The sequence below is a fragment of the Sceloporus occidentalis genome, unplaced genomic scaffold (assembly GCF_023333645.1).
Source record: "Sceloporus occidentalis isolate IW3139 unplaced genomic scaffold, rSceOcc1.0.p SCAF_1, whole genome shotgun sequence".
NCBI classification, from domain to species: domain Eukaryota; kingdom Metazoa; phylum Chordata; class Lepidosauria; order Squamata; family Phrynosomatidae; genus Sceloporus; species Sceloporus occidentalis.
The window spans coordinates 49,225,419-49,251,170 of NW_028316981.1; the positions used below are offsets into that span (position 1 = coordinate 49,225,419).

Consider the following 25,752-nt stretch of genomic DNA (forward strand, 5'->3'; position numbering starts at 1 on the left):
GCATCTTCAATCCAGAATCAAGATTATACTTGCACTGTACTTGACAGATTCTCTGAAGATACCAGCCACAGCTGCTTGCGAAATGTCAGGAACAAACTCTTCTAAAACAGGGCCTCATAGCTGAAAAACCTCACAAAAAAAACTATGGATGCCAGCCATGAAAGCCTTCAACTTCACAAAGTTACCAGAGAGTCACCCATAGAAGGATCTCTTACCTGATCTGACTCTTTTTGGGGTTGATATCCATTATACTTGGATTTTTCTCATAGTTGAAATTGTTGTTGTCACCAATGCAAGATTTATTTTCAAACTGGACACAGACACTTGCAGTAGTAGTAAATTCTACACTTGGCATGGTACAAGTGATGGTGGTATCAGTTCGACTAAAAAGAAAAGACACATTAAGTTGGTGAGTACAGACTGTACAGTGCAAGTATAATCTTGATTCTGGACTTAACTATGCTGCTTGCTATCAACTGGAAGGTTTTAAAATGGTACAGCACTACAGAACTGGGACTAGTGCAGAAAGGGTAAGTAGTAATGTATTCCCTCCCACATAAGAGCAAAATGGAGGATCATTTAATGAAACTGATTAACATTTTTCCACTTCATCAAGATTTTTACTCCAAAGGTTTTAGAGCAGCCCAGATGAAACTAATATGAATTTAAATAACTATACAAGTTAAGCACCTGTATGAGTTTTGTAAGGGGGTGAGAAAGCCAGGGAAGTTCACCCTTTTCACACTTCTGACATATGTAGTTTAGAAAATAAATAGTTTTAAGGAAAAACAACAGAATAGAGAAAGAAGAGGAGGAGAAAAACATTTTAAAAGACAGCTATAAAGTGCTACATATACAACTATCTTCTTGAAGGGCAAAAGTTGTGTATGCATGTTTGGTGCAATGAGTTCCTGGTCCTCAGAGAAGTAGTCCATTCATTTGAAGCCAAGGTTGTTGACTTGGAGCTGCAGGGAAGCCTGTAGATGAGGCCTTTTGGGATGCAATAACAATATCTCTGTTACGGTTTCTTGGCTGTCATGAACAATGAGGACATTAGAGAACATCATTCAAAGGGAGATGGAAATGATTTCTTAGTGCAGGTATGGGCAACTTGTATGCTGCAGGTCCTGGATAAGTTTTGACCAAATTTCATGAAGCCCTCCATCTGATTTCAAAACCCCTCTGCAAGCTATCAGCTCAGACTGCTGGCAACAACATTCTGTTCCTTCCTTGGCAACATGCCTCATAGAAAGAGGAGGGAGGGAGGGAGAGAAAGGGGGTTGCAAACACTGAGTGAAAACCAACAAAAGCTGGGGAGTATCCATTTTAGGCTGAATTATCCCTAAGGGCTGAGAGAGAGATGGTTTTGATTGCTCAAATAGGAACAAGATGGAAACAGACCATGACCATATAAACCAACAGTGAAAGAGGCCAAAGAAACACAGAGAAAAATGTATACACGATAAGATATTTGAAGAGAAACATTGCATATAGGTGTTTCTGTTGTAATGCTAGAAAACTGTGAGCCAAAATGGGAGAACTGGTGTGTGCTTTTAAGTAAGAACTTAGAAATATTGGGTACAATAGAAAGCAGGTAAAATGAAGACAACTAGTGGGATATGGCCATCTCCAAAGAGGACATACTATTAACCAAGCTAGAAATCTCAGTTTGGTTTCTTGTCAACCCAGCATGTATTTGCTGTGGAAAAGGCAAATTTAATGTTGAGGATCATTAGAAAAGGAATCAAAGGCAAAACTTCCAATATCATAATATTTGTATACAAACCTATGGTTTATCACACTTAGATTAACTATGGGCTGAAATAGATGGGCCAAAAGCTGTGGCTTCTGGCCACTTTGGGGGCATGGCCTGCAGATGACACATGCTCCTGACACAATTGGAAGCTATTCGGAGGCCGCTTAAGGTGGCCTGAGGCCGGCAGCAAAAGGAGCAACAAAAATCCACTTCTTGAAGGTGGCTCGTTTGGGACCATGGCGGTGGCCTGACACAATTTATTTATACTATGGAACGTGTATTTTCATTAGACAATGTTCTCACAGGAAAGCATAATTGCCAGTCTTCACAGATGAGTTATAGTTCAACAGCACCTACCTGAGGTCTGTGCATTCTTTTGTACCATTAACCAAAACTCGGAGCTCAGATCCCACACTGAGGTTGCTTCCTGTGATGGTTACTTTAGTTCCTCCTGCTTTAGGGCCAGTAGATGGAGACATAAACTTCACTACTGGAAGCTAAGATGATGAAAGAGAAGAAGGTCCAGGTGAGACATTGTCTGATTTTAAAGATCAAAGCAGCAATGTTAATCTTTTCATATTTTTGTTCTCACATGCAAGAACTGATAATTTTAAAAAGTTTTTCTCCTTTCTGGGCACAATGATAAAAACAATTCATGCATTTTCAATGTTTTTTTTTACCCTTTGGGATTTTTTTTGTTATTTAAAAAAACTTGGTTTTGCACAAAAATGCACAAAAACAATAACTTTATCAAAGAAAAGTATATGGTGCGAGATGCCTTTTCTACAGAAAAAAATGTTTTCTATATAAAAATGCATTTCTGCATTTCACAAAAAAGTCTTTCATGAAAGGTAATTATTTTTTCCATTGGGTTTCTTAGTACCAAAACACCTTTTCTTGTTGTGGAGAAGAATATTGCTGTGTATTCTTTACACCATCCATTTGTGGCAACATCATAGATTAGCATACAGAATATTCAATTACCAAAGAGTTACTTGCGAAAGATCCTATAATAATTTTACAGGAAGAAATAAAAAAGGCACATTTTGCAAAGAAAGGAAATATTTCTATTCAAATCTACTTGGAGCAGCCCCCTCTAATGATTTAGCAGGCCTAACAAGCCTGTTCAATGAGATTGTCTTTCTATAGCTCACAAATTGAATATGTAAAGAATTTGTATGGCAGCATAGGTATATGTCAAGGCAAAAAATACATTTAAAAGTGTAATCAATACACTATAATGCTACTGAAAACCATTAACATTTCTTTTTTATAGCCACCAAAAGCATCTGAGGAAGTAGATTGAAGTCTATGAAAGCTCATGCTCCCAAATTCTTTCTGCTCCAAGATCTCTCTAGGTACCAATTCTACAGACTAACATATCTGTATCTTTGGGCCCGTACAGACAGGCCAAAATAAAGCTGCTTTGGATCACTTTGGACATATGCTGTTTAAATGACACACAGAGGCCGGAAGCTACGCCAAAGCTGTGCTCCAGTCCTTAGGACTGGAGCATTGCTTTGGTGCGGCTTCTGGCCTCTTAGGACGCATGTATCATTTAAACAGCATACTTCCAAAGTGACCTGAAGCAGCTTTATTTTGGCCTGTTTGTACAGGCTCTTTGATTTCTTTTTCATGTTTGAATTTGGGGAAGCACAAAGTTGCTCTTTGGGGACAACTAGAATTGACGCTGAAGATGAACAAACTGAAGCTAAATCTTGTTAAACTGAAATGATTGTTTGCAGGTGGTTTGTCTAGTCAGTGAGGTGGCACCCTATCTATAGAATACTCTCCCCAAGAAATTGCCTATTCATTTGGGCTCCAAAACCTTTTTTAAAAATAGTGCTGCCCTAGCACAACAGTCATTACTCCCCCCCCCCCCCCAATAAAAAAGAATGCTCCTTTAGCCCTTTATTTTGCCAAGGCTTAAAACTATCTGATAGTCAAAGAAATTCTCCTGAATTTTTGGAGCAGAAAAAAAACACATATCAGTTAAACTGCTCGTGTCCTACTCGTTTTTGTATTTCTTGGTGGGTAGACTTTGGCTGCTTTGATTTGTTCATTAGAATAATATCCACAATAGACAGTAAAACTGGGGTAAGTCTTGCAATTTGGAAGAAACGTGTTTGAAGAAAAATGGCTAAACACCATAAGAGTTCTTTCTTTTTCAGGCCACAGGAAATAGATTCAATTGTGTTTTAGTTCAGTTTGATCTTGTACAGCAACATTTAGTACTGAAGGGCATAATATACAATAACACTGAAACTCTAAAAGGTTTATTTTTAACAGCAAAGTACTGGCTTACACAGAATGTTTTAGATCCTTTTTTGAGGCAAAGTTCCTTTTATTTTGAAAAAAAATATTGTAAAAGAATAATTTATATAATCGTTTTATATTGAGAATTTTAAAAGGCTAAACTAGACAACAACAAAAATATTGTTTTCTTCCTGTTTTCTTCTTTTTTTGAGAACTGGTAAGTGGCAAGAAGCGAGAGTAGGTTTGTATGAAGCCTCTGGTGGTAGGACAGAAGTCTAAATTTATTCTATCCCTTGCCTTGTATCTGACTTAAATTGCATTATCAAAGCTGCTAAACTACCTTAAGGAGGAAAAGGAAACACTACAGGTCTGGATATTTGTAAGTTGCCCTCTTTCTTGCATTATTAATTACATCTTTTGTTAATGTCATGTTTTCTATATTTTCCTCTTAAGTAAATATTATCAGAAAAATTAAAGACAACAAATGGCAAAACAGAGCTTTTTGTTTTCCCATTTGTTGTCTTTAATGTATGGGATTTTTGTGGTTTCTATCATACCATTTTTAATTAATATTGCTTTGTCACCTAACCTTTAGTCAGTATCCTTGATGAACATTTATTGTCTATTTGTTTTTCAGCTTTCAGCCTGCCAGCACACATAAGGCAATGTACAGCAAATAAAAGAGAACAAGTAACAGCACACATTAAAAATGGACTGAAACATGTGCAGTCCAAACAACCAGAAAAGTCACCCCCTTTTTTTTGTCCCACCACTCTCACAGGTACAGCTGGTAGGAATATGGCAGAGGATCTTCTTGGTGGCTGCTCCCAGACTCTGGAAAAGCTAGACTGGCCCCCTCCAAGATGTCTTTCTGAATCCCATGAAGCCCCCCCCCCCATCAGGTTGTAACCCCAATTCCAGGTTAGTTTTCTACTAACAAATATAATTTCCATCTTGTTGGATTGAGTTTCAATTTATTCACTCACATCCAATCCTCCATAGACAATGGTTCAGGACTTTCATAATCTCCTGGCACTAGCTGTAAAAGGTAAATAGATCTGTGTGTTATCAGCATATTGATGACTCCTAACACCAGAACTCTGGAAGACCTCATCCAGCAGGTTGATCCAGATGTTAACAAGCACAGATATGCTTTTTGTGGAATCGCATGGATGAAAGGCCATGAGACTGAGCAACAGTTCCCCAGAACCACATTCTGGGAATATTCATACCAAAAAAGATCTGAACCATAGCAAACCAGTGCCCCAGAGTCCTATATCATTTAAATGACTACTATAACTGATATTATAAAATACCACTGAAACAGAGTCCAGCAGAACCAACAAGTATCTCCTCCCACTGCCCAGTACCTGGTGTACTTTCTATCCCATAATTAAAGAAATCCAGGTAATCAGTTTTATCCTAGGAAGTTGCACTGTTACCACTCTCTCTAAAACTTTAATTAGAAAATAAAGATTAGAAACATGCCAAAATTTACCTAGGTTAGTGGGATTCAATGAAGGTCTGCCATTGGAGCACAGCCCTCTTTCAAAGAACCATTTACAACCTCTACTATCCAGCTGACCAGCACTCCTCGGGCAGCAATAAACAGCCATGATGGGCATGGGTCTAACCAACATATCGTGTCACTGTACCAAATACCTAACACAAGAATTAGTGCTTGGATGTTTGTTTTCATTAATCCCATTAAGAATTTTTGCATGCAGTACTTATAATCCACATTGTTTTTGAGATGACTAGTCTGTACACCATGACTTTTAGCTTCAGTAATCTATTATAACCTTTGCTGGGCAAGTGATGGTGTAGAACAATAGGAAGGTATGATTAATGTGATTTTTCCTCTTGGGAGCAAATGAAGTAGCCTCATTTGCTTTCTACTTTAGGAATATATCCTAATCTGATCAAAGGCCCAAGTATCCTACATCTATCATTAAAGGAAGGATTACATCTGAAGAACAGACTTTTATATTTGCTTCTTTGTTTGGAGTAAGTACTTCAGGTGTTTCCTGATTATGTACGTTCCTGTAGCACCGTCAATAGCTTTGTAACATCCTCATCCTCTTTACTCTCTGTTCACGACTATAATCATTTTGACAGCAGGTTCCATTTTCGTGAGCTCTAATAGAATATGCTATATTGTATTATCTAGCCGATTTAGTACTTCTATGTAAAATTTATAGAAAAAGGTTTTTCTAAGCAAAAGAAGACAAGATTTGCTTTAAATCATTTCAGCTTATTTCAAATACACTTGGATATACTTGTTTTCAACATAGCATTGTTGTTGTTGTTGTTCTGTGCTGCCAAATTGACTGATTTATGGCAACCTATCACAAGGTTTTGTTGGCAAGATTTGTTCATGGGAGAGTTGCCACTGTCTTCTTTTTAGGCTGAGAAAGTGCGCCTCGCTCAAGATCACCAAGTAGGTTTAAACGAATGAGCAGGGATTTGATTCCTGGTCTCTCTGAATCCTACTCCAACACTGAGACCACTCTGTCACACTGGCTCTTGCTTAAAGCCCTATAGTACTCAAATTTACAAGTGGCAGTATTCTACTTTGCAAATAGCTTCCCATTTCTTTCAACACAGGAAGTAAAATCACAGCATTTTAAGAGCTGGAAGGGACCATGGCAATCTAGTCCAACGCCACCACCACCAGCAGCATGCAGGAATACACAACTGAAAGATGTCCATCCAATCTTTTTTTAAAGAGTTCTGAAGATGGAGAGTCCACCATCCTAAACAAAAAAAAGTCTTCCATTGCAGAACATCCCATACAGTAAAAAAAAAAAAAAAGAAGAAGTTCTTCCTAATATTAGGTGGAAGCTCTTTTCTTGTGATTTGTAATTTCTATTACTTCATGCTCTAGTTTCTGAAAGAATAGAAAACAAGCTTGCTCCATCTTTTACATGACATCCCTTCAGATATAAAAATAAATAGGATATTTAAAGATAGTTATCATGTCACCTTTCAGTCTTCTCTTCTTCAAGATAAATATAGCCAGCTCCAAAGTCACTCATCATAAGGCTTGGTTTCCAGACCTTTGATCAACTTGGTTGCTCTTCTGTGAGCATGTTCTAGTTCTGGTTAGTCCACTAATCCTTATAGGCAAGACTTGTAAAAGTCTGAAAACTATGGGCCAAAACAGATGGCTCTAAAGGGGCGGCATCCCTTTGAGAGCCAACCACACACCATGGCCCTGATCTGGCATTTTTCTGGCCCCAAAAGAAGCAGAAAAATGCCACTCCTTTTGGGAGTGGGAAAAGGGTGCCTTTGCCACTGTGGCAGCACCTTTTGGCACTCTTTTTGGAGTGTAGTATCTGAACGCTACACCAAAGGAGCACCGTAATGCCGCCTGGTGTGTGGTCAGGTGGGCAGCAGACGACAGCTTGGGGGTGAAGTTGGGGCATGTAGCCGCCATGCCCCCACTCTACCCCAATGCTGGCTCTTTTGGTTGGTCTGTTTCACCTCTATGTTCCATCTAATTCATTTTGTGACTCATATTCCTTGTATATATCAAGCTAAATCCAGTGTCAAACTGAACATTACCAACTCTGGCAAAAATTAATTAATAATAATAATAATAATAATAATAATAATACTTCTCATGATGATTACTTACCACATAAGAGTATCGTTCTCTGGATTTTCCTTCTTTGCTTAGATTAACTGTCACTACATCAGAAAATTCTTCTACAGCTTCTCCAGTCCAGCATACAATTCTAGAGAGAAATATATTACAGTTTAGAAGGAAAATCTAACTAGATCAAGAGCAGTAGCTTACATATTCACTGATGGACATGTGGTGCACCTACACTGCTGAAATAATGCAGTTCGACACCACTTTAACTGCCATGGCTCCATCCTACAGAATCCTAGAATTTGTAGTTTTGTGAGGCACCAGTACTATTTGACAGTGAAGGCTAAAGGCCTTGTAAAACTACAAATCCCAGGATTCCACAGGATGGAGCTACAGCACTTAAAGTGATGTCAAACTGCATTTTTATAAAGCGTAGATGCACCCTTGGTGACATGGTCAAACTAGGCTCTTTTAAACATCTTTCTATATTTACATTATCTGACAAAAAGCATCATTCCATATTCAAAGTGGAGCCAGATACTTCTCACATGATGCTGTGTAACCACTATTCAAGGGGACAAAAGGCACTTCTCATGATGATTCACCTAGCTCAGTATTGTCAATATTGACTGGTAGTAGTTCTTTAGGGTTTTTTCCTTGGCCTTACCTGGAGATGATGGGGATTGGCTTCTGCATCCAAAGCAAGTGCTACAGAGACACTGGGCTATTGACACCTCCCTAATATTTAGATATGGGTTCCTCTCCCTAAATATCCACATTTACGAAATTCATTGTGGATGAGTGATATGAGCTAGCACTTTGGAAGAAAGTGTTCAACACAGATTATTATGGCATGGACCTTTCATTCACTTTTCCCTATTTATAGTTTACTAGACTATATGCATGCATGAGAGAGGAAGTTCAGAATCTGGGGAGTGCTCTTCTTCATCCCAAACCAGGATAAAGTAGACACTGTAGGTCTAACTCTTCCCCAACTTCAAAAAGGGAAGAGGATCCCAACAATTATTGTCCAGTTAGTCTGACATCAATACCAGGAAAGATTCTAGAGCAGTTCATTAGGCAGAGAGTCTGTGAACATTTAGAAGGCTATTCCATAATCACAAAGAATCAACATGGGTTTCAGAGAAACAAGTCATACCAGACCAATCTGATCTCTTTTACTGATAAAATTACCATCTTGGTAGATGCTGTAGACAAAGCATAATCTACAGGGCTATATAAATAAAGCATAATAATAACAACAACAACAACAACAATAATAATAATAATAATAATTTCAGTAAGGCCTTTGAAAAGGTTTCCCATGATATTCTTGCAAAGAAGCTAGTAAAATGTGGGCTTGACAATGCAGCTGTTAAATGGATTTGTAATTAGTTGACCAGCTGAACCCAAAGTGTATTCAGCAATGGCTCCTCTTCATTCTCGAGAGAAGCAACTAATGGGGTACCACAGGGTTCTGTCCTGGGCCTAGTGCTATTCAACATCTTTATCAGTGACTTGGACAAAAGAAAGGGGGCATGCTTATCAGATTTTCAGATGACACCAAATTAGGAGGAGTAGCTAATACCCCAGAAGAGAGGATCAAAATTCAAAATAACCTGAATAGATTAGAAAGCTGGGTCAAAACTAACAAAATGAACTTCAACAGGGAGAAATGTAAGGTACTGCACTTAGGGAGAAAAAAATGAAATGTACAGATATAGGATGGGGGACACCTGGCTTAAGAACAGTACATGTGAAAGGGATTTAGGAGTTCTAGTGGACCACAAATTAAGCACAAGTCAACAGTGTGATGCAGCAGCTAAAAAGGCCAATACGATTCTAGGCTGCATCAATAGACGTATACTGTCTAGATCAAGAGAAGTAATAGTGCTACTCTATTCTGCTTGGTCAGACCTCATGTGAAATACTGTGTCCAGTTCTGGGCACCACAATTAAAAAAGGATGTTGAGAAGCTAGAGCGTGCCCAGAGGAGGGTGACCAAAATGGTGAAGGATCTGGAAATCATGCCCTATGAAGAGTGACATAAGGAGCTGGATATGTTTAGCCTGGAAAAGAGATGGTTAAGAGGTGATATGATAACCCTGTTCAAGTATTTGAAGGGATGCCAGATTGAAGATGATGCAAGCTTGTTTTCTGCTGCTACAGGAAGAACTACCTGACAGTAAGGACTGTTTGACAGTGGAACACACTCCCTTGGAGAGTGGTAGAGTCTTCTTCTTTGGAGGTTTTTAAACAGTGGCTGGATGGCCATCTGTCGAGGGTGCTTTGATTGTGAGTTCCTGTATGGTAGGGAGTGGATTGGACTTTGTAGTCTCTTCCAACTCTATGATTGTATGGTTCTTTGATTCCATCTAAATCAAATTGCTTGTTCCAAACAGAGTACCTACTGAATAAACAGGAACTTGGTAACACCTATGGAAGTACCATTGATTTTATGGGTTTACTCTAGTAAGAATTTGGATTTAGGGATTTGTATGGATTTTTAGTCACAGTAATTGACCAACCAATGTTTTCGTACTTTTGTTAGTAATTCTCATGACCAAACAATTTTATCAACTCTACATCTTGACAATAAGACTCATCAAAAACTTTTTTCTACTTCATTCTTTTGGTTATAGGAAAAATACGATTTGTTCAGAAACCAAAGAGGCAAAATAAATATGTATTTTTATTAGCATACGGTATCCAGTGGTTTTGGTTTATGATCTACTTGTGCTTGGAATTTGATATGAGGGATACAAATTATGTTTGCACCAGCAACCTTTGCCATTCTTTAATTAATAAATGCTTAGCATTTTAATTTGTTCCCTCTCATCCCAGTGCTGTTGTTTGTACATATCTTGTCCAGACATGCATTTTCATCTTGGGACTGTAAATTTCTTCAGGTAATTACCTTAGTAAACAGCTACAAGACAGAGCTGAATATTTACACAGATAACTCTTGTACATATATATGTTGTTAACTTCCCTCAAGTCTGCCTCAACTCATGGTGATCCTGTGAATGAGAATCATCCAACCCCACCCCACCCTGCCTTGGTCTTCAGCTGCTCTGCTCAGGTCTGTAGGCTCAGGGCCATGGCCTCCTTGATTGAGCCCATCCATCTGGCATGTGGTTCTCTTCTCTTTATACTGCCTTCTGTCTTTAATAACTTCATTGTCTTTTCTAATGAGTTGTACTTCATTATGATGTAGCTAAAGTATGACAGCCTCAAGTTAGTCATCTTGGCTCTCATGGAATGTTCAGGCTTGATCTGTCCTAGACCCATTTATTTGTCTTTCTGACCATCCACGGTATCCTCAGTACTCAAATACAATGGCTTAGACAATTCTGACTTTAGTGTTCAGCTGTATATCTTTACACTTCAGGAATTGGTCTGCTTCTTTCATAGATACTCTTCCCATTCTTAATCTTCGTCTGATTTCTTGAATGCAGTCTCTGATCTGATCAATGTTTGACCCAAGGTATGGGAAATCTTTAACTATTTTGATTTTCTCATGATCTAGGCTGAATTTATGTCAGTCCTCTGTTGTCATTATTCTTGTCTTCTTTATGTTTAACATTAGGCCTGTCTATGCACTTTCTTATTTCACTTTCTTTAGTGATTGCTTCAAGTCTGTGATGTTTTTTTGCTAGTAATGTGGGGTAGCAATGACTCTGTCTAGAGGGATTTTTAATTTACCTGTATACCAAGAGAAAAGAGATCAAAGGAATATTGCAGAGGCAGAATTCTTCAACTGAAGTGTTTGTTTTACTAAGAGGGAAAATCACACAACAAGCCACGTTCACTCACACATACATGCCAGGACTAAGGAAATCAGGAATTAGCTTGGAATAGTTGGAGGCTGAACTAATGGCAATACACTGGTCCCTTCCCTTATGTGGGGGATCCATTCCTCCTCCTTTTCCCCCCATGGGGCTCATGCCTTCCGCGGCGTGCGGTAGCATGTGCGATGGGCGTGCCCCCCATTATTCTTTCCAGTGCATGGTGCTGCTTCTTCCAGCATGGCTTTCAGCATATGCTGCAAGCCATGTATATCACACCAAAATATGACACAGGCACACTGTACTTACACAAGATTAGCCTTGTCTCTGGACCCAATTGTGAGGGGGATGGTGTGGGATATGGCTGTTTGGGTGAGCAGTGACAGAGTGTCCCCGTGCCTTCTAATTAGCCCAGTAACAAGGGATTTGGGGGATCTTGTAAAGGCAAAAACTAGCCTGAAGGCAAAGGTGTTTGTCCTACATCAAAGGAAATCAAATCTACATTGTAAAGGATTGCCTGGTCTGGTAATGTCCGGGGTGAGAATGAATAAATCAGCCTTATGGCAAAACATCCTGCCTCAAACACCTTTCTTCCTGACTTCAGAGGTGTTGAAAAGTTTCTCAGTTGCAACTCCCAAATTGTTCTGTTTGATATGTATATGGGGTAGTGTGGACATTAGCACTTGCCTCAGAAATCATGGTTGCCCAAAGTACAGTGTCCATTTGGGGCCATAGGGAAAGCACTCACATCAAAATTCAGAAGGTTTCAGGTTGGCATAACAGATCACAAACTATTCATTTCAAAAATAAAATTAAAACTCAAGAAGAGAACAAAACCAATCATCATACCAAAATATGATTCAAACATTTCCACAGAATTGATTGACAATATAAGGAACAGATTTGCAGTATTAAGAATAATAGATTATGAACCGGAAGAGCTTTGGTCTGAAGCCAGGGGCATAATAAAAGAAGAATGCATAAAGACACTTCCAACAGACAAAAGGAAAGTAAAGAAACCATGGATGACAGATAAAATGCTACAAGGAATTAAGGAAAGAAGAGAAACAAAACAAAAAGGAGACAGGAATAAACTAAGAACCATGAATGCCACAGTACAACGGCTAGTGCGCAAAGATATGGAAAATTTGCAGAACATATTTATTGTAAGGAAAACAGGCTTGGACATGGAAGAGGGAGGAGTGAGGATAGGAGGAAGAAATATCAACAATTTGAGATATGCTGAGGACACCATAATGCTAGCAGAAAACCTCACAGACCTGGAACAATTACTAAGGAAGATCAAAGAAGAAAGTGCAAAGGCAGGCTTACTGTTGAACATAAAGAAAACAAAAATGATGACCACAGAGAACTTACATATATTCAAACTAGACAATGAAGTAATAGAAATAGTAAAAGAGTTCTCATATCTGGGATCAAGCATTGATTGGAATGGGGACTACAGCCAGGAAATCAGAAGAAGATTAAGAATGGGGAGGGCAGCTATGAAAGAACTAGAAGAGATCCTAAAATGCTAAGACATACAACCAGCACAAAAGTCAGAATCCTACTGTACAAGCCTTATTAAAATGTATGGATGTGAGAGCTGGACAGTCAAGAAAGAGGATAGGAGGAAACTCAACTGATTTGAAATGTGGTACTGGGTAAGAGTGCTGAGGATTGGACAGCCAAAAGGACAAACAAATGAGTCCTAGAGCAGATCAAGCCTAAACTCTCCTGGAAGCCAAAATGACTAAACTGAGGCTGTTATAATTCAGCCACATCATGAGAAGAGATACCATATTAGAAAAGGCAATAATGTTAGGAAATATGGAGGGCAGTAAAAAAAGAGGAAGACCATGAACCAGATGGATAGACTCACTCAAGGAGGCCACAGGTTTGAACCTGTAGGACCTGAGCAAAGGCTGAGAATAGGGAAACATGGAGATGCCTCATTCCCAGGGTCGCCATGTGTCAAACTCGACTCGAAGGCAGCTAACAACATATGCTCTACCATATGACAAAAACAAAAAGCCAACAATTGCAACAACAAAACCCATTGAAATAGGGGGACATTTTCATAGGATAATTCAAACAGCCAGGATGATGAGAGAAAATGAATATTTAATAAGGCACTGCATTTCATTCAAACAAATCCAGAATTTACTTATCTCAGGGGCAGAACCCGAGATAAAGACTACACTAAACTCACAATATGTCCAAGCACACAATGAGAAAAAAGCTGATGCTGACACACATTAAATGCAGAACATTTCTGGATACCCCAGATATGTTTTCCTATTCCCAAGTAGAAATATAATCTTTTAAATAATTGTTATCCAGCTATTTCCTTGTGAAACCTCAATTTCTTTACAAATTAGATATTACTATGTTGCTTGTATCAACAGCACACCTCAAGGCAAATGCATTCTAGATCATGTGATCAGTTGATGTTGGTGGCCTCAGTACCATTATCTTGTGAATTTCTCCTTGGTTTTTGTAGATGGTTTCATTTCAAAGCTGCAGGCAGTCACCTTAGCTGCTCTCTGATGCCTGTCTTGCACTGATAACAGACAATTTTATAAAAAGTATTATGCATGTGAAGCTAGTAAAAGGTTTGACAGCACTGGGGAAGTTTCCCAGTTGTTTCCCAGTACCGCATGGATAGCAGTTGTGCAAGTTTTGAATATGCTTGCCACTCTAAGCTGCTGAATGCATTCATACAAGAGTGATGGATGCTTAGGATTTTGTGGAGATCCTTGGTAGTAATTAGGAAGTCAGTTCATTCATGATATTTCAGTTTTCATTCACAGGAACAATTTAGCTTATGAAAACTTCTCCTCCTAGAGATCTATATGTGATTTTATTTCTCCTTAAAAAAACAGAGAGGATCTAAGTAACTTTCCAGTTATATTTGTGTAATCACTCCAAAGATAATCACTCTGCAGAGCATCAATCTAAGAAATTGAGTATGTGATTGCTGCAGCTCAATTCTTCTTGGGGAAAGATCACTAAAGAGTTCCAAATGCATCAAACAAGACAAAACAAAACAAACCTTACCCTTTTTGGAAATGAGCTAATTGAAAATCAGTTTGGTCAGAAAACAAACCATAGCAGCTATTATTAACATCTAGGAGGCTAGTGGATAAGAACATTCTCAGTTTACACACGTCCATGCAATCATCCATTTACTGTTATCAAGCCATCAAATTCATAATCACTGAAGAAAGACCACTGAAAAGGGTCAATCAGCTGAAAATGGGAAGATGAATGATCAGAAATGCTCTCCTTCCACTTGAATTACTTACTCCTCAGAGACGATATATCTTTCCTGGAGTGGGGAACATTTCACATTCCCTATTTTGACAGCATTAACAATATCACTGAATCTACGGCCTAGATTTCTTCCTCGTATTGTAACCATGGTGCCTCCTTCCAGCGGTCCACTCAGAGGTTCAATCTGCAAGTTCAAAAGAAAGGGGATGAAGGTAGTTTAAAAAAAAACATGGGGGAGGAGGGAGTCATTCAATTTGATACTTGTCTCCGTATCCGTTTTGTGCTCCTTGTTCTACAGAATTTTTGGAAGGTATGTCCCACTTTTAATTTTATGGCACCTCTTTCTCAGTACTGACACGATTCCATACACCATTGAAAATATTGTATTCGTCAAATACAATTATCACTTAAAACACTGCTCAGCAGTTTAAGGAACCAGAAAGGAAAAGGATTTGATCAGTAGGAAATAGCAATAGTTTTAATACTAGAAATTCTTTACATTGGACACAATCACAATCCTTTCTATGAACTGTGTGTTGTGCCTCCCTTTCAGATGGTAGCAGACATGGCTAAGTGAAGTGTAAGTGGCCCAGCAATTCAGGTGCTGGAACCAATGTTTGTAGCCCTTGATCTTGAAAATATCCTTGCCAGCTCTGAGATTTGGCCTTGATTTCTGTGACACTTAGAAATGAATTCTTCACTGACACTCTCAGCTTCTTGACCTTGGACTGCTAATGACCAATGCTAACTGTGGCTTATCAGCTCCACTCAGTAATTTACAACACTGAGCACTTTAAACATCATTATGATGAATATAATAGGCCTAAATGGATTATTGTTTCCGTGCCTTTGTATTTAATTTCCAGCTGTCAATTCAGAAAGAAGACTATCTAATTATTACTAAGAGGATTTTCATTTAAACCCCAATATTCAAGTTTTTCTGCAATGGGACTACAGTTTTAAAAGTCAGGGCAAGAGGTTGAAATTGACATTTTCCACTACAGAATATTCGGGGGATATTTCATTTTCCACCAGTCCTTCTGCATCTAGCCAGAAAGCCATGTTGATTTTACTGGACATCTAAGCTAGCTTAATGCCCTACATTTAGAAAGGGCCTTTTTAGCTGCAACAAACATACAAAAATCAAGCCAGTGAAAGCAGCACGGGAACAGCAGCCTTCTTTCCTCAAAGTACAGTTAAGAGAAGCTGCAGCTTGCCATACACTATAGTTGCTGCCAACATAACATGACGTAACCCAAAGAGTTGAAGGTCAAGAGTGGAGGGTCCTTCTTCCGCCAAGCTGCTTAGAGCTGATTATGTCTCCTTACTAAGTTCAGTGCCCATTCCAATAGAATTATGGTTGCCTTCTTTGTCCCAAGACAAATATGTAGACACTAAAGAAATGCTTGTGTTTTTTTTAATGAGCAGTTTGAATTGAACACACAGTATCTGCTAAGGAAAAGGCACCCCACAGTTCTTTGGGTTTGCTTTCACTGTCGTCATCATCATCATCATCATCATCATCATCATCCCACTTTTTCCCCACAGTCAAAATGGCTTACAATGATTTTAAAAAAAACAACAGTGTTACAAATCCACAGGATAAAAAAGTTAAAACTCAAACAATCAGATAAAATTAAAACTAGATTAGAATATATATCATTAAAAAACACAAACACAAGCACAACACTTAGCGATATTCAGCATATTTTATAAAATGGGCCTTATATAATCATTCATCAAATGCCTATCGGAAAAGAAGACTTTGGTTGTCTGCAAAGTGGGGGGGGGTGTGTGTGTGCCAGTCCAACTTCTCTGGGAAGGGAGTCCCAGAGCCTGGTGGCAGCCATTGAGAGATCTTCTCTGTGTTCCCACCAAATGTAATTGTGAGTGAGGTGAGACAGAGAGAAGGGCTTCCCCTGAAAAGAGCACAGTCTGGTTAGTAAGAGAATACAATCCTTCAAATAACTTGAACCTGAGCTGCATAGGTCTTTAACACTTTGAACTGTGCCCAGAAACTGCCAGTGGAGCTGTTGCAACAAGGGAGTTGTGTACTTCCAGTACCCAGCATCTGTTAGCTGTTTGGACCTGTAGAGGTTTCTAAACACTCGAATCCAACTGGGATGTACGTAAGGCATGTGTCCTCAAGGCCAGATCTAATGTCACAAGGAAAGGGTACAGCTGGCACACAAGTTTGAACAGTGCAAATGTACTCCTACCCATCACTGGAATTTGAGCTTCCAGGCTCAGAGTTGAATCCAGGAGCACACTCAAGCTGTGAATTTGTGTCTTCAAGGGGAGTGTAGCCCCATCCAGCACAGTTATTTTTGTGAGAGGACAGGTTAAATTTCCTATACAGTGAAGCTGAGGCAGTGTCTTTCATGTTTCCTCTTTACTGCTGTACTTGAAAAACGAGTATAGATATTAAAAATAAATCACCACTGGATTGTATTACGAATAGAGTGAGATCCAACTTATCCCCATCTTTAAATTTATTCATTGTTCTCTTTTGGTTGGTCAGATTATTATTATTTATCCATTCTCTTACAGCTGATTCACATGACACTAATTTCCTATACAGAAATCACATCTGTGAAAGTATCTGTGTATATCTCTCTTGTAAACTGTGACCAGTGACATAAGCATGGGAATGTTTCACCACATTTAAATCTGTTGGGAAATTGAGCTGCAGTGCTGGCATACATAGACACTGATTGTATGTGTCCCTATGCATGTGGGTTTACTCCTACACTTAACTATATACATTGGGGCAATTTGCTCTGTGAGAAGCTGTCCCTAGGCATTTTAAATGCACCTTTTATTTTCTATACTAGAACAAGACTCTCCTGCCTTACCCTTCTTCCATTGAAATCAATGGAATTTAAAAATGCTTATTTTTTTGTTGGCTGAAGCTCAGTATTTGAAAGGTTCGGGTCTGTATGTATAAACTGGGGTGTTCTTTAAAACAGACAGAATGAACTGTAGATTACACTTAATCCAACAACAAAATTCTTACCAGCTTTAATAGAGCCAAGTTTTCATTAATGTCATGAAAATGTTTGCATCACCATCTTAAAATCTGTGCTTTCACCCTGTTTGAAGTTTATATGCAAGATCTTCAATTGGTTTGCCAAAGAATTCCATAGTATTCCCCACTTGCCTTACTGGTACTTGATTCTGTCATTTTCAGCTAGCCTAATGTATTTGTTATTAAGGCCAAGGCTAATTAATGTAGTTTGACACCACTTTAACTGTCATGGCTCCATCCTATGGAATCCTGGGATTTGTAATTTGTTGTGGCACCAGAACTCTCTGACAGAGAAGGCTAAATGTCTCACAAAACAACACACCCCAGAATTCCACAGCATTGAGCCATGACAGTTAAAGAAGTGTCAATTTCAAACTAAATTAATTCTGCAGTGTAGATGCAGCCCAGAATGCAGATCCCTATCTCAAAGTTCTTACATTTTGTCCAGGGCTGGTGTATCTGTTACCCTTTCTTTAGGTGCAAATCTCACAACTATTTAGATTTGCTGAGTCAAAACTAGGTGGAGCAGAATGCCTCTTTCTTTGCTGTGCCCTAAGTCTTACCTTCCTAATCTCCGGTGGAGGGCATGTTCCTGGGATCTGGAGGGCCTCAGTGTTTAGTCTGCAACTGGAACTACTGTCACTCCAAATGCACTGATGACCCAGATCTTCTCTCCCAAGACATTGAGAACAGTCAGCACTTCCAGTTGCACAATTATAAATTTCCACTGGGGGAAAAAGAAAACATATTCTAAGATGGTAGCATACATGACTTTGGTGTGCAAGCATACCCCTTCCCTGTGAAATATAACATAAAAATCACACAGACAAAGAGAAGATTCTGGACATACAATAAGTTTGGGGGCATTTTGGCTGTGTTCCTAAAGATTTCCCAGAAGTTCTAGGCACTTATTCCTACTGCAACATAATTTAGTACTTGGGAGAAAACATTATACCTCTGACAATTGTACTACATTTTAAAAATTCTAGCTATCCACAAGAGAGGCAGCTGATTCCATCTAGTAAGCAAAAACGTTTTCAACTCTACAATGGTACATACAATGCCTGGAATTTCCCCATCAATTCTCAAGTGACAGTGTTTAGCTCTCTTATATATGCCCATCCTTGTTTCACTGTCTTGTTACCTTCTCATTAGAGTATTAAAATCTCTATCTTTCTATTTCAGTTTGGGGACTTTTGCCCTTGAAAGATGGGAAATCCATTAATGACCTATAGATAGTATCAGGAAATATTTCTCTTAAATTATAGAATAAATTTAAATCACATAGAAAGTGACCATCAACTCCTTGTGGATGGAGGGAGATTTGCTTTAATAATTGGGAGAAGAATGCCATAGACTGGTGTCCTATTACAACAAGGATTCTGGATCAAAGCAAAAGTCCCTCTGTTATAGCATTCCACATTTGACAGTGGGATGTTGTTAACATCTGCCCAATTTGACTGCCTTCAGAATCTTATGATTAGAGGAGTATTGTCTTTGACTATAGATGGTTCATATAAATATTATGTCTATTATCTATGTATACACCTATGCTCCATGAACATATTCACTCATTTTAAACCATTTAAAATGGCCTAGAGCAGTGGTTCCCAACTTCCTAGGTGCTCCAAGGCCACTCCAGGAAAATGAAAGAAAAAAAATAATGAAATTTAAGAGTAAGAAACAAAAAGTAACACTACTCCTAAACACCATTAACTTGTAAGACATAGGGTAGGCCTCTTAGGGGCTCCGCCACAGAAACTGGTTCTAAAAAGTGCTCAGTGAGTCAAAAAGGTTGGAAACCCCTGGCCTAGAGGAATTATTATTACCACTAAACTGTTTTATCTGGGACCACCCTGGTAGTATGTAAAAACAACTACTTGTGTAGTTTTGCCATACTACACAATTACAGCTGAGTATCCATGATTCTTATGCAATTGGAAAATGTTTTGTTGGAGAGATGGTTTGGAGCACGCCCAATCATGGTGAAATAGAACTTCAGCATAGCAACAACACTAAAGTATGCCATAAAGCTAGTCACCTCTAAGCTACTGGTCCACTTAAACTGTACTAATCAGTTATGCTTCAGTCCAACGAAACCAATTCCTATGTAAGCTCCACTAAAACCAAACTCAACCATTTTGATAACAATATTAAATGGGAACAGTTAGTCACAATTAATTTACATCAATTCATTTCAATGGGACTTGAGAAAATCTCTATCTGATTTAGGGTTCACAGGTTAATTACACATTATTTATACTCCCCCCTGGGCTATCATGGATGTAATGCCAATTTTTATAGTTTATTTTATTAAAAAAATTTTGAAAATCTAAATATTTGACATTTTCTACAATACTACTTTTAAAGAATTCTTGAAAACAATAATCAAGATTTACTGTTGCTGAAAAGCCATACTGGTCTTTCACAGACAGGTAAGTTATATCCCTCTATATATTACTAGTTCTAGCCATAACAATGTCTTAGCATAAGACAAAATTTGACAGATAGAGCCCTCATTTCTTGGCCAGTTTCCAGCACTTTGATAAGGAGACTGATTTCAATTATGCTGAAATGAATAGGGTTTAACAATGCTTAGCTTTGGCTGGCATTTGCCATTGATTGTTACCCAAGCACAAAGATAAGCAGGACTGATTTAGGATGTTTGCCACAGCAGTCAATTGAGGGAAAAAACAGAGAGAAAATGGTGAAAAATAAAATAAAGATAGTGTGAAATATATGTGAGGACAAAACAGTTGTGCATCCCTAATGTACCATAACCAGTTGAGCCAATGAGGTAGATAACCTGTGGCTCTTTATATGTTGTTGGGCTGATGCTTCCAGCAGCTGAGACAATAGTGAAGAATTTTGGAATTTACAGTTCTGCAACATCCTCAGGGCTGTAAGCTGCCTGCCCTGATTTATGTTCACTGTCATCAATAGAACCTGAGCAGATGATTGATCGTGGTCCGCTGCCTAATTTCTAGTGGACCGTCTAGTCCCTGCTGTTTGTTGAATTCTGACAAAAGTTCTGAATCATGTGTAATCTAGAAAGGCCTGTCTTGTCTTTTCTTAGATGTATTGTTCCATAAATATTAAGAAACATTGACTATGCAGTCTTGAATTAAAATAAATGTGAAATATATTTATGGATGATAGACATTCTAATTTTTATAAAGCATGCCATGCAGACTGGTCAGATAAAATCTCTTCTATTCCACTTTTTGTCACTTTATTGCAAAAGAAAATCTTGAACACCTTATTGTGAATGAAGTGCAAACTTGATTCATTTTTTAAAGTTAAGAAGTAAAGAGTGAGCTAGGAATAAATTAAGAACCTAAGAATTACTTTAAGAATATTTGCCTGGATTAGTACTATATAAAAGTGACAGAATGAGCAGCAGAATCACATTTACATATTTGTTTCTTCCTAGCACTGAAAAAGCATATGTTTCAAATGTAATCATCATTGACATTATGTACCGATAAACATTTCTCCTAAATTCCCTCCCTCTGTATCTGGAAATTGATTTTCTTTGAACAAAATCCCATAACTGACCCTAGGCAATCTCTTATTTTTCCTAGAACTGTCACTCCAAATATCTATATATTCTAAGGCCCTTATAACACAAGGGATTTTGCAGCTCAGATCTGGAGTCACTGGTCCAACCATGCGAATTCATGTTAAAACGTGATGCATTATCACATGTGATTGCTTTCTATGGGGGGTCGTTCCGAGGCAGATCCACAGTCAGTCCGAAGTGACTCCTCATTTTTGTGAATCTGGTAACACACGAATTCAAAAAAAATTGTTTCCAAGCTCAATGCGATTTCAATCCGAATTGGTCTGGTGTGGAATGCAACTTTGATTCCATCCTGGTACACCCCCCCAAACCTCGAAGGTCCCACATTTCCCATGATGCTGTGCTGCAATTTTGCCCCATTTGCTTCTGGTACTTCATCTGCTTCCATTGCTGCCGAGGGGGAAATGCTGCTGGGGAAAGGGCAGAGAGCTACTGGGGAATGAATGTATTCACGTTTTAACGTGGACAGAGCTAACGGCGAGCAGTGGGTGCTGGTTTGAATGCAAAAATGGACTCCAGAGCCCATAGAAAAGGCTGCTGATTTGAATGCAAAACCGGATTCCTGAGCCCATAGAAAAGGTTGCTGGTTAGGATGAAAAAACGGACTCCAAAGTCCATAGAAAAGGCTGCTGGTTAGGATAAAAAAATGGACTCCAAAGCCCATAGAAAAGGCTGCTGGTTAGGATGAAAAAACGGACCTCAAAGCCCATAGAAAGAGTGCTGGATGTTTCAGGGAGGAATGGAAGACTGTCAAGGAGGGCACGTTTGGGTGATGCTGGGAGGGTTTTGGGGACTGGCAAGGATGGCACATTTGGATGTTTCAGGGGAAATAAAATAGAAGGGAAGAGGAAACATGAAGCTGTCATTCATATGAGGCAAGCATTCACGTGAAACTGGAACCAGGAAGTGGCCACTTCTTCACCTCGGAAGTGCAAAGGTTCACAATGTGTTCAGACCCCCACTGAGCAGGCACAAGGGTCTCATGCGGATTGATGAATCTGCATGGTGTGTACTGGTGTGGTAATTCAGTGTGCACTGGCTCCGCTTTGACTCAGTAATGACCACAATTTTGTTCTTCATGTGTGATAATTCAGCACGTGAATTGCCTTGGATTCGAATTGACTCTATTTCTCCTTCACTTCGGATTGGGTCTGGATTTGAGTTCCAGTCTCATGTGTGATAAGGGCCTGAGATATTTTGAATGTATGCCTATGCATGTTTTCTCAGAAATAAGCCCCACTGAGTTCAGTTCTGCTTGCTCCCAGCTAAATATTTACAGAGTATGGCTTCAAACTAAATATGAAAATAGTTTCATATTTGGATGATTCCACAGATAGAAGCATTTTATTTTTATGTGTGACCCTTCTACAGATACAACTGGCTATTACTATACGTTGCATATGAATTGTACTTTGCATATGAACTATCTAATTCTTTTCTGGAGCAGAGTGAGATATTATCTATGAGAGACATTTTAATATTCGAAGATTTATCTGCAAACATTGTTTATATGATCTGATTTCATAAAATCTGTTAACATATTTGAAGAAACTTTAGGAGGTGAAATGTACCAACTACCCAAGTGTATGTATCCTCTTTTTAGGAAAACCTATCCTTTCCAAATTAGAAAAAAGTGAGAAATATATTTAGAGCAAACCTGTCATCATCTGAGGACTATCAATAAATCGACCAGGTTTTTCCTTCAGTTGAAGGTTTACCAGAAAGAGGTGCCTTTTGTCTGAAGTGTGAAGCTGTATGAAGAAAGTGCAGAAAGAGTTATTCCATTTCATGAAACATCAGACCAAAGTGACAGAATATAGATTTGTTTTATAGCTGTCATCACAGGAGCACTTCTATATTATAACAAGATGTTTCTTGGGAAACGAGATTCAGATTTTCAGGAGGATGGGGCAAACAAAAGGTTTTATTCTGTCTTTATTAAGCAGGCCTCAGTAACAGAGAACCAAGCCACCATGGAAGCAAAATTCATACTTTAGTTTCCAAGTTCTGTGTACAACCTGGAAACATGATCAGCTTTAATTTTTCCAAATGTCTCTAACTCAACAAGTAGTGAGTAAAGCTTAAAACCACAAGTGTAACTGGCCTTTACAACAATCTTCAGTTACAGTTTTACTTTTGAACAAATGATCCACTATTGGCTTATGTTAGAAAGAGCAATAAAAGTCTTGAGACTGAATGTAGTTAATGCTGGAGTTCACAGACCTAGATCCAGAAATCAAGGATCTAACACTGAAACAAACAGGATGCATACAGACCATGACTGTATCACAAGGATATGCAAAACAGACTTTAAAAGAGCTGAAAAATACTTGTTAGCCATCAACTCACCTGGACATTGTTACACTGAACAGCAGATGAATTTATCCATCGGGCCTCAAATACCCTGTCAGTTTCAAAGTGGCATTCCAAAGGCATCTCCTAGATAATGATAAGACAGGCAGTGATTACAGTGGGCCCTTGTTATCTGCTGGGGTTTGGTTCCAGGACCTTCCACAGACACCAAAATCTATGGATGCTCAAGTCCCATTAAATATAATGGCATAGTAAAATTGTGTCCTGTATAAATAATGGCAAAATTAAGGTTTGCTATTTGGAATTAATACTTTTTTGGAGTATTTTCAAGCCGTGGATGCTTGAATCCATGGATAAAAAAATCCATGGCTGTACATGCCAATATCCTTTTAATATTTTGCCAGTAAAAACAAGAAAGAGCTTTGCATATCACACTTATCAAGAATTTAAAGAGCCAAATCCTGAACATTTCCTTAAATATAATAAGAATATCAAGAACAATTACTTGTTCAATGCAGTTCAATAGTCCTAAAAAACTTGAAGTTTACAGGAATTTAATTTTCATCTTACTGATTCTGAACTGGAAGATCTACTAAAGAGGCTACACCGCAATTGTAGAGGTACAGCATTTGTAAGCATTGGATGGCATTCTTGTTACTAATTACTGTTAAACAGGCTATAAATCCCACACCAGCCTTGGAGAACCACTGTGTGTAAAAATTGACAATACCAGGCCAGATGGCTCATTATTAGGACTTTTTTATTCAGCACATTCTACAGAAACAACTGAAATATGATGTGTGCTCTTAGAAGACTGAAAGTTTTTATAGGGTGTCCTAAATCAGGGGTGGGCAAAGTGCAGCCCATGGAGCTCATGTGACCCCCCCCCCCCGCCATTTTCCTGATGTCCAAGGGTAAATAATTAACCTCCAAATGATCTTTAGGAGCATGAGACATTTTTGCCATGTTTTGCCCCGCTGGAACATTTAGGCCCAAGAGAAGTCTTTTTCAAAACAGGACATTAATAGAAATGACTCCTGGACATCTTCTGTTGCTAATGAAGAACTCTTTTGGATGTCAAAAAGCCCAAGGGAGGGGGAACATGGCAAAAACATCCCCACATTCCCTAGAAGACCCAAAGACTCAGGTTTCAATTCATTAATCAGATAGTCACTATTTCTTATTACAAGCAAGAGATGAGGTTATCTACAATGTGTACTTTGGTAAGTTTATCAAGGGGCAACAATATGGTGTTGTTGTGGCGTAGGGTTGGCAAATAATGTAAGGAATGCTATAGTCTGATAACTCAATAAATTTAGTTTATTTAACCCATTCTAAATTCCTGGAGGGATTTTGTGTTCCTGAAATTGAGGCATGATTCCTGGTGTGGAGGCCTAAATTGGTCCATCTGTTCAGCTGTGCACTTCCTATTGAAGCAGCTGCTGCTCTCTCTCTCCCTTTTTCTCTCAAAACAAAAGCAAAACAACAAAACATCTGTAAGATGCTGTCACATATGGAAGCAGCCTTTCTTTCCTTGCTTTTAAACAAAAGTCAGAGCTCTAGCTGCCACTAAGTTGTTGCTGCTATCATGTAGGAGGAAGTATTCCTAGAGGAATGAATCATGATGTGTGCTATGTGAATAGGTAAAGTATGAAGGGTCGGGGCTGCATAGTCAAGCTGCCTGCAACCACATCATGATGGGATTTCATCCATATCTAGGACATGATAGACCATCATTTGAGGCTGACAAAAAGGGGGGTGTCTGGGTATGTTTAGCCTGGGGAAGAGAGGATTAAGAGGTGACATGATAGTCATATTTAAATATTTGAAGAGATATCATATTGAGGATGGAACAAGATTATATTTTGCTGCTCCAGAGAATAGGACATGGAGGCAATGGATTCAAGCTACAGGAAAAGAGATTCCACCCCAACATTAGGAAGAACTTCCTGACAGTGAGAGCCATTCGACAGTGGAACACACACTCTCAGAGAGTAGTGAAATCTCCTTCTCTGGAGGTTTTTAAACATAGGCTGGATACTTGTTAAGAAAAGTGGGAAGAAGGTTCATGGATGATGGTTAAAGAGTTCAAAAATGTAGGTGACTTTTGATTATGAATGTTTGTACATACAGGTTGAATCTCCCTTATCCAGA

The 25,752-nt window shown here is 38.7% G+C and overlaps 1 protein-coding gene across 1 annotated transcript in view; it reads right to left on the bottom strand.

The window, feature by feature from the left end:
- PLXND1 (plexin D1) overlaps positions 1-25,752 on the bottom strand; it is a 222,509-nt gene that overhangs the window by 89,334 nt on the left and 107,423 nt on the right. Inside the window, exons 10-16 of the mRNA XM_089512571.1 lie at positions 23,635-23,724; positions 22,943-23,036; positions 18,266-18,429; positions 14,707-14,858; positions 7,653-7,752; positions 2,114-2,253; positions 216-383 (exon numbers count right to left, since the gene is read on the bottom strand). Of these exons, the coding sequence (XP_089368697.1) occupies positions 216-383; positions 2,114-2,253; positions 7,653-7,752; positions 14,707-14,858; positions 18,266-18,429; positions 22,943-23,036; positions 23,635-23,724 (908 nt within the window). The remainder of the gene's footprint in view (positions 1-215; positions 384-2,113; positions 2,254-7,652; positions 7,753-14,706; positions 14,859-18,265; positions 18,430-22,942; positions 23,037-23,634; positions 23,725-25,752) is intronic.